At 50.9% G+C, this 9,718-nt stretch overlaps 2 protein-coding genes and 1 non-coding gene across 3 annotated transcripts; 2 read left to right on the forward strand and 1 right to left on the reverse strand.

Moving 5' to 3' along the window:
- TRNAV-AAC lies at positions 884-957 on the forward strand. The gene has a single exon. It is a non-coding gene; the product is annotated as a tRNA-Val (tRNA).
- On the forward strand, positions 2,245-5,941 carry LOC8079652 (BTB/POZ domain-containing protein At2g13690). The gene is made up of 2 exons (XM_002463510.2): positions 2,245-3,102; positions 4,882-5,941. Exons 1-2 carry the CDS (start codon positions 2,341-2,343, stop codon positions 5,809-5,811), a joined length of 1,692 nt encoding a protein of 563 aa, XP_002463555.1. The 5' UTR covers positions 2,245-2,340; the 3' UTR covers positions 5,812-5,941.
- Positions 6,120-8,694, reverse strand: LOC8079653 (protein TolB). Its single transcript, XM_002466080.2, has one exon. It carries the CDS (start codon positions 8,404-8,406, stop codon positions 6,334-6,336), a length of 2,073 nt encoding a protein of 690 aa, XP_002466125.1. The 5' UTR covers positions 8,407-8,694; the 3' UTR covers positions 6,120-6,333.

Genomic DNA, 9,718 nt, shown 5'->3' on the forward strand with positions numbered 1-9,718 from the left:
ATTAAAGAAAAAAAAGAGCAACACTTATAAAGCATACTCCCTCCATTCCAAAATTATTGACTTTCTAGGATTCAAATGTTGTCCCAAAATTATTGACGTTATAGCATTCTACTCTAGCTCAGTCGGACATTAGTCATCCGTGTCTTATCACTTTTTGAATAGAAAAATGAAAAAAAAAACAAGTCTAGCGTTGGATGGTGCAGGTGCAGGAGTGCTCATCCAGGCACTGAGCAGAGCAAAGAGAGCAATGAATGCGCACGTCATTTCAAGTTTTCAACAACCGTGATGATTGCTTTATAGGAATAACAGAGTCTTTTACCTCCTGCCTTGGTTACAGGTTCCAATCTTAGGCCTTGTTTAGTTCACCCTGAAAACCAAAAAGTTTTCAAAATTCCCCGTCACATCGAATCTTGTGGCACATGCATGAAACATTAAATATAGACGAAAACAAAAACTAATTACACAGTTTAGCTGAAAATCACGAGACGAATCTTTTTATCCTAGTTAGTCTATGATTGAATAATATTTGTCACAAACAAACGAAAGTGCTACAGTTCCGAAAAGTTTTTACTTTTCGGAACTAAACAAGGCCTTAGAACGTCACATATTATGGGACAGAGGGAGTAGATTCGAGACTTTGGCAGTGCAGTTTTGAATTAGTCCTGAATGAATACATGTAGTTTTGTGCGCTGGGTTATGTATGTACTATTGCACGCGCTTCGCTGCGTGAGCAAGGAGGCTTGTGCAAAATTTCTAAGACGTAACGATGATGCATTACATGGGTTGGCACATGTGCATCTGCGTAATTTGGCTACTCTGTTGACCCGATGGAATAAAGGAAAACAATCGTTATATAGTGTTTATGAACATTCTGAAACGCGAAGGTTTCGTGGTGTAGTTGGTTATCACGTCAGTCTAACACACTGAAGGTCTCCGGTTCGAACCCGGGCGAAGCCAATTTTTGCCGTTTTGTTCACTCTCACGGGCGTTTTTTTTTTGTTGTTGCCGTTTTACCATACCACTATCTAAACTAAGCATTGGAGTGTCAGCGCTATCACCTGTCCCATGTAGCTGAACAGTGAACAAGAAGCCTTTCCAATCTCTGGCGTTTTCAGCCAGCGCTAGGCTCTCGTTGCTACAGTACTTGTTCGCTGCAACTATACGAGAGTAGTTTCACTTCGATGAAAAGGGTAATCGCTTTGTCAATTGTCTCCTAGCAGCACTGTAATGTACAGCATGCTGGTGCCAACTTTTATTGGTTGCCTGAGGCGTTCCCGTCGTTACTCGTCGCAACCGCCGGCAGCGTGGATCAGCAGCCAGCAGAGTGCAGGACCAGGACCAGGGACCAGAAACCCTGCGATCTGCTCTTGTGAGTCTTGTCTCGTCCCTCCCGTGTGACCTGCACGCACGCACGTAGTATGCGTTAATGCATTTGAGGCCCGCCGACAAACGCGGCCCATTCAATTCGTTGGGTGAATACTCCTTTTTTAAGACTGGGCATTGTTCGTTTAAAAGTCATGATTAAAAGTGTTGTTTGTTAATTTATTATAAAAGAAAAACACCGTTGAATAAGTGACAGATTCCACAAATAAGCTGAAACAAACAGACTCTCTAGAATAAACTATTCTTGTTTACCTTTGAAGTCGTTTATTTATTGTATATATAATCCATTGCGCACCTGTTCTGAATATTTGAATTTGTGCCAAGATTTGGATTCCAAATAAATTTCTAACTAACCCAGGTTTATACTGCACTGCACTGCACTTGCTCGAAACATGGCCTTGTTTAGTTCCGAAAATTTTTGGGAAATCGACACTGTAGCACTTTCGTTTGTATTTGACAAATATTATCCAATTATGGACTAACTAGGCTCAAAAGATTTGTCTCGTCAATTTCGACCAAACTGTGTAATTAGTTTTTATTTTCGTCTATATTTAATACTCCATACATACGTCTAAAGATTCGATGTGACGGGGAATGTGAAAAATTTTGCAAAATTTTCTGGGAAGTAAACAAGGCCCAAGATGAGACGATGCAGGCACACGCACTGGTCCAACCGGTGGCCGGGCCGCAGAGGATCAGGATTCCCCCACGGCTGTCTAGCTGAACGGGCATCCGATGCCCTGCCCCTGCAGCAGCAACGCCCTCGCTTACGCGTGGGGCCCTGCCCTCCCACCGCGCGGGCCACGTGGGCCCGCCTCGCTTCACGCCGCGGCAATTATTTTTTCCCTCCGCCCCGCCGTGGCGTGCACCTCGCTACCCTGCTCGCACTCTCGCTCAGCTAGCTGCTGGTGGAAGCCTCCCCCTGCTCCCTCCCATGGCCACGGCCGCCTTCGCCCCATGCTGAGCCAAACCCCTAGCGCCAGCCCAGCAGAGGAGGAGCGCGAGAGATCCTCGCCTGCCTCGGCGCCGCCGGCACGCCCTTCGGTGCCCCGCCCCACCACTCACATGGCGGACTCGACGCACCACACCATCCGCCGCGCCGCGGCGCGCCCGCGCGGCTGGTGCTGCTCGTTCGCGGGCGTCCCGGACAGCCCCGAGCACCGCCGCGCGCTCCCGGCGTCGTCCGCGGTAGGCGCCGCCGTCCCGAAGCTGCCACCGCCGTTGCCGCCCAAGTCACCGCTGGCGCCGTCGTCGCACTCGCACCACAGCTCGCCGTCGTCGAAGCTGGCGGGGCTCATCGACCCGCGCAGGATCCTCTCGCCGGGCCGCGTGTCCCCGATCGACTCCGAGGGGTCGCCCGCGGTCGCGGAGGGGCCGCCGAGGGAGCAGGCCGCGCCTTTCGTGGCGGTGCGGGAGCACGAGGACGAGGAGGACGGGGAGCGGGAAGGGGAACGGAACGCGCTGGATCTGAGGCTGTGCCTCAGGGGCAGGGACGGCCGGTGCGTCGCCATGGACCTCGATTCCGCCGTGCTGTGCGGGAGCAGCGCGTTCTTCGCCGGCATGGTGCCGGACGCCTCTGGGGTCGGGGACAGGAGGGTCGACGTGGATGGGATTGACAACTTGGAGGCGTTCAAGGAGGCGGTGGAGCTCATGTTCGAGCCCGACGCCATGCGGTGGCTCGCCAGGGCCGGCGTGTCACGGGCAATTGCTGTGCTCGAGGTCAGACAGATGTTTCCTTTCCCTTCTGTTTGTTTCTGCCGACAGTACGGTCAAAATTTGTGTCAGTGGCTAGGGAGGTAGTACTAGTGGTTGTGCCAGTCACATTGCAGGATTACACAGCTTAATTTGACTGATCAACTGATCATGTTGCGATGAATTCAAGGTATAATTGTCGCCTAGATGTTCATGTTCACCTATTCAGTTAGCCTGTGCACCTCGTTAGGTCAGGTGTAGGTGCACTTGATTTTAGACTAACACAGCAACCAAATCTGAGTGTACATTCTGCAGGTGGTGTTTTGGTCAGCAGGTAATAAATAAGTTTGTTTTGACTTGTCAAAATCGTTGAGTTCGTGCTGATGATGTATGTTATGCAGTTGCTACAATAGGTGGTGTTTTAGTCCGCAGGTAATTAATTTGTCGATGTGATGTGTCTAAATCATTGTTGAGTTGGTGATGATGATGTATGTTATGCAGTTGCTAGATAAGAAGCTGTCGTTTTTATGTAGGCCTCACTCCATTTAGGTTATGCTAACCGGCCTTGATTGGGAAAAAAAAGACAATTACGTATTGTTCTTGAGTAACTGACCCTGTCGGCTATTGCATCGACATCACAGATTGGCCACTACTACTTGTTTCCATCTGGCAAACAGTTCCGGTAATCCATCTCAAACACTAGCCAACGGTTTCCTCCTTTGCCACCCTCCTTCTTCTGCTGTTCTCTTCCTGATGCCGTTGGTTTCCTTCACTGCTGCTTATCTGTCCCCGCAGCGGTTAAATCTCAAGTTCTCTGTCTGCATAAAGGCCACAGAAACGCAGAATCAAGACAAACCTGATGCTTATTAAGTCTGCTGAAATCATGGTTGTTGAATTACTCAGTTTCATGTAATTACTTCAACATAATTAGTTATACTCACCTTTAATAGGTACCTTTTTTTAAAAATGCTGGATTTGAACCGACATTTTAAAGGGGAAGTACTTATGGTTCCATTTGAGCGCTATAATGCCTCAGATAATATTATTGCTGGCAATTTTTCTAACTTACTTAATAGTTCAGCAGGGCTTAGGGCACACATACACAGATTTGGGGAATAGTAACCTATGCATTACTGTGACATGGCATTGATCTACTTAGGTCTTATTGTCAACCTCGTATTTCTTAGAAGTAATGGCAAAAGAAGATTGTGGCTTAAGAGTTCACAAGTTGTTCCCATTGAACAGTTAGGCTCAAACAGTTAGGAAAGAAATCCAACCAGGAAAATATATTCATTATTAGTAGTGCTTTTTTAAGCATATAAGCTTGATATATATTTTTTTTTTCTAAAATGAATCATTCCAGGGTGCATTTTGCAGTCTAAGCAGCTGCTGTTATGGACATATTGTCCTGTGTGTCAAGTGTGATTGTGAATCAGTAAATTTATTATTGTCCTGGGTTCGTTCTTCTGAATTTTATGATTGATAATTGGGTGTTAATTTATGTGCACCGCAATGATTATTTTGCCTTTAGTTATACTTTGGACAAAATACATTTGTTTGGTGCCACATGTTCGGTCTGTTAATTCATGTCATCAGTTCTGTGCGCTGTTTATACAGTCTCTCAGATGACTTGTTGATTTTTAATTGAGAAAGTGAGACACTGATATGTCAATTACAGACAACCTGATATATTTTTTTATTGCTACACACGCACTATTTCTATATTTGTAATCCTCCTTGTATGTTTTCTGTTTCCTGACACAGTCTGAACTGTATCTGTTGTGTCTGTTGATTTCTGAATTACAGGTTTCCTCCTCTATTATGTTTGACAGAGGAATTGAATCATGTTTGAAGTACATCGAAGCAGTTCCATGGAACGAGAATGAGGAAGAGAAGCTGAAACATGTTTTTGCTAGATGCACTTTTGATGAATCAGTATGTAAAGATGTGCTGGCAAGGTTACAGCAACAATGCACGAGCGGCTCAGAGGACTTGACAGTGCAGCTCGTTGAATCTATCACCAGTGGAACCAACAATGGTGCAAGAAAAGAGATGCAATCTTTGGTCAGTGGTCTGCTAAGCAAAAGCTCAGTCTATCATAAGGACTTCTCTGGGCTAAACAAAGAGGGCCTTTATCAAATCTGTCGTTCCTGTTTGAGTTCACTAGTGGAACTTTTCATGGAAGACTCAGAGCCAGTCGAGGATGCGGGCCAAGCTATGACAACTTCAGATAGCAGGCCTATGATTGAAAGGGTCAGTAAGCAAACTGAGAATCTCAAATGGCTCTTTGACATCCTTTTAAACAATGACATGGCAGAAGAATATGTTGATATGTGGGCTAACCAAGACGAACTCATCACAATGCACGAGAAAGCATCGCCGATGTTCAGATACGAGCTTAGCCGGATATCAGCGAGTGTGTTCATTGCTCTGGGGAAAGGAAGAATCCAGTGCCCCAGCGACACGAGGAGCCAATTATTCCATGGATGGTTCAGGCCAATGCTTATGGACTTCGGCTGGCTCCAGAGGTGCTCCAAGGGGCTAGATGTGAGAGTCCTGGAGGAGAACCTGGGGCAAGCCCTGCTCACCCTTCCACTTCACCAACAGCAGAGCTTATTCGTTGAATGGTTTCAGTGCTTTGCATCTAGAGGCACAGAATGCCCTAATCTCAGCAGAGCTTTCCAGGTATGGTGGAGGAGGTCATTTGTTAGATCATCTGTAGAGGTGCGTCAGTGAGCGATTTTTTACTTCACTGTGAGGTATATCATATATATGTGCTGCGTGCATCATTGTAAAATTAGAGCTATGCAATATCTAATAGATTCAATTATGTTTTTTCTTAATGAAATCCAGCTGGTTCTTCCCATTCTGTGCCCTAGATGTTACTTGCACTTTACAAACATGAACTAAGGCTCTGTTTAGATTGGAGATTAAAAATTTTTGAGTGTTACATCGAATGTGTCGGAAGGATATCGGGAGGGGTTGTTAGAAACTAATAAAAAAATAAATTACATAGCTCGTCTGGAAACTGCAAGACAAATCTATTAAGCATAAATGCATAATTAATCTGTCATTAGTACATGTAAGCATCGTCATAAGTATGTGGAGTTTCTTTAATTTTTGCCTTAAACTTGGCATCACTGTACATGACCTTATTCATATCAGTAGTATGCAAGCAAACAAGATGGCATCACTGCACTGGATGATCGCTGCTATAGTGCTATATATACATACATGAGTCCCATCACAGATTCTACATCAGCCGTGCTTGCCACACATGAGGCCATCTGGCTGGGCAGCAATGTTGAGCCAGTGGCAATCCTCAAACGCGCACGTCCCGGAGGCCTGCAGCGTCTCGCCGACGTCCTCCGGCTTCAGGTAGTGTGGCGTCCACGACGGCGTCCCGTCCTCGAAGGAGTTGTGCGTGAGCCGGCGGATGCCCGACCCGTCGATGTTGACGGTGAAGATCTCGCCGTAGGGCTGGTAGTGGTGCGGGTTTGAGATGGGCTCCGCGGACACGGCGGCGTAGTCCGACGTGAACACCAGCGTCTTGGAGTCCGGGCTGAACCAGGGGTGGTTGGTGCGGCCGCCGTCGGTGCTGTGCACCACCCTCCGCAGGCCGGTGCCGTTCGGGTGCACCATGTAGATGCCGAAGCTGCCGCCGCCCGGGTTGTGCCGGTCGGAGGCGAACGCGATCCACTCGCCATCGGGGGACCAGTTGCACATGGTGTCGGACCAGGGACCCTCGGTGAGGCGGCGGATGCCACTGGCCTCGCCGTCCTCCGCGTCCATGATGTAGAGGTTCTTGTGCCCGGACCTCCCGGACCGGAACACCACCCACTTGCCGTCCGGCGAGGGGGACGGGAACGCGTTGTTCTCGCCGCCCACGGTGAGCTTCTTGATCGAGACTTTGGGGTCGTCGTCGTCGCCAAGGGACACGGCGACAACGTCCACCTCGGTGCTCTCGCTCGCGAAGTCTGGCCCGACGCTGGTGTAGATGACACCTTTCCTCTTCCAATCCCATGTCGTGGGGAACGCGTTGCCCGAGAAGACCCGCCGGCGGCCGCCGGAGCCGTCGGAGTTGACCACGAACAGCCCCGGCAGCCCGACGAAGGCGATCCTCTTGCCGTCGTGCGAGAACGAGGGGAACGACCCGTCGATCCTGAAGAGCGAGAACGTGTCCGGCGCCGGGCTCTTGATGCTCTCCAGCAGCAGCGGTGAGTCCCCGTTCCCGCTGCCCCGGCACCGGTGGTACCCGACGCGCTCGCCGTCGGGCGAGATGAACGGGTTGAAGTGGTGCGCGCGCGGCGCCACGGCCCTAGTCACGTCGAAGTAGGCGGCGTTGGCGCCGCCGCCGCCGGACACGTCGATGACCTCGATGTGGCGGTAGTCGGAGCCCGGGCGCCTGGTGGCCACGGCCACGAGCCCCGGCGCGCCGGGCGACGCGGCGGGGGTGAACGCGTGGATCCCCGGCGGGGTAATCCGGTCGACGACGGAAGCGACGGCCACCCCGCCGTCGTCGTCGTCCGTGAAGGAGAGCTTGGCGCGGTACACGCCGTACCAGCCGTCGCCGTCCCGGCGGTGGAAGAAGACGGTGCTGTCGTCGGCCCAGGTCGGCCACCCGGCGTCCGGGACGGCCAGCGTCCGCCGCGAACCATCGGAGGTCCGGAAGACGTAGATGTCGGTGCGGAGGTCCTCCACCTCGCCGTCCCACCCGCGAGGGCCGGGCGACGCGGCGGCGGTCCAGTCCCCGGACGGCGACACGGCGGGGCTGAAGTCGGCGACGCCGCGTGGGGTGAGGCGGCGCGTGGCCCCGGACGCTAGGCTCGTGGAGTACACCGCCGCCCAGCTCCGGCGCGGGGACCCCGCGGGCTCCGCCGTGGAGACGTACACCAGGTGGGCGCCGTCGGGGGTCAGCGAGGGCCGGTCCTTGAGCGCGATGGGGTCCCACGGGAGCAGCGGCGTGAGCGTCGGCGAGTCGTCCTCCTCCTCCAGCGCCTCGCGGCGGCGGGCGGCGGAGGCGGAAAGAGGGACGGGGGTGCGGTAGAGGTTTAGTGAGCCGTTCCGCTCGGAGACGAAGAGGAGGGAGGGCGGCTCCGAGGAGGAGGAGGAGGGCGCGAAGTTGCCGTTGTAGTTAACGGAGACGCCGTCGGTGAGGCGGAGCTCCGCGGAGGCGGCGGCGGAGGAGAGCGGAGAGAGTGGGAGCGCGAAGATGTCGAAGGCGTAGCGGCTCCGGCCGAGCGTGGTGAAGACGATGGTGCCGGAGGTGGCGAGCGCGGGCGCCGCGAGGAGCAAGAGGAAGAGCGGCAGGAGAGTGGCGCGGGAAGCCATGGCGTGGACTGGACTGGAGCACCGAGTGCAGCAGCAACAGGAACAGGATAAGGGATGGTTGCCTGACGGTGAAGATGCTGGGGCGATACGATTTTTACCGGCTTTCGCGATCGAATCGCGACGTGTCGTGAGTGTCAGTGTCACTGATATAGCTGTGAACAAAAGAAGTATCTATCTACAAATGCGTGTGAGGTGCACAAGAAGAGAAAATTGTATATTTCGAACTCTAGAGTATTGACTCCTTGATTATGTTGTTGTCACTCGGTTGGATGATTAACGGGTCTATCTGTATCTTGTATGAATGTGGCTCAATGTGTTGGAGTCCCATGTTCGCAAATTTCTAGCGCAAGAAGCTTGTTTTGAGTCTTGTAAATTTGATCTGGACATGGTTGTGTGATGAATTGTAATAAGTTGATGTAATTCTTGAAGCCGGATGTTCGTATTATTAAAAAGAAAAAAAAGAAAAAGCTAGACATCCGATTTACCACAAGAAGTAGCCATTTGACGAGTATCTCGACTCGAGTCTATCCTGGGCAGAGGATGTTTGTGTTGGGCTACGCCACCTCTTTGTGGGAACGGATTGGGTTAGTTTGAGATGAGCAGGCCCCGAAGACAAGCCCGGCCGGCCCAACCAACAACGAAATCCTTCCTTGTTCATCATCACCTGGGCTGGGCATCGCAACAAGGCCAGTGAGCCAGAACGGCAGACGCGGGCGGGCCGCGGCGTGCCCCAGCACCAACAGACACCTGGGCCGTGCCACGGAAAATACGGCCGGATTCGAATTCGACGTAGCAGCAGCCTACCACGACCAGGGTCTCCATCTAGAAGGATCGATCCGTCCATGGGTAGATGAGTAGATCTTCGCTTTCCTGCTTCGTTCACATGTCGGTCTACGGAGTATATCTATACGTACATACGTATAAATTTATATATTATATATTGGCATATCTCTGAATTGTATGCACACACATAAGCCCCACTCTAGCAAAGATAACAATATCTATACCATTATATATATTATGTGGACAACCTTAGGGGGTGTCTGCCCCGTTCTCTCCACCTCTGGAATCTGGATGGATCAGTTATATGAATCAACGAACAAAAGGATGCGCTATGGCGTGGCCTTCTTGATGTGTAGTGTGATATGCACTGTTCGTCTAAATGGGCCGTCTATACCGTTTAAATGCCGTGTAAACGCTATATAATTGTTCATCATTTACATTTAATTATTTATATAGTCTGTTTAATTGACTGTCTAGCTCGTTTAATGAACTGCTTAGCTCGAATAATAACTAAACAGCAGATTGTTTA

The sequence above is a fragment of the Sorghum bicolor genome, chromosome 1 (genome assembly GCF_000003195.3).
Source record: "Sorghum bicolor cultivar BTx623 chromosome 1, Sorghum_bicolor_NCBIv3, whole genome shotgun sequence".
Taxonomy (NCBI): Eukaryota; Viridiplantae; Streptophyta; class Magnoliopsida; order Poales; family Poaceae; genus Sorghum; species Sorghum bicolor.

Coding starts and splice junctions, on each gene's coding strand:
- LOC8079652 (XM_002463510.2), top strand. CDS start 2,341: ATGCTGAGCCAAACCCCTAGCGCCAGCCCAGCAGAGGAGGAGCGCGAG. Junction 3,103..4,881: donor GGGCAATTGCTGTGCTCGAG/GTCAGACAGATG, acceptor TCTGAATTACAG/GTTTCCTCCTCTATTATGTT.
- LOC8079653 (XM_002466080.2), bottom strand. CDS start 8,406: ATGGCTTCCCGCGCCACTCTCCTGCCGCTCTTCCTCTTGCTCCTCGCG.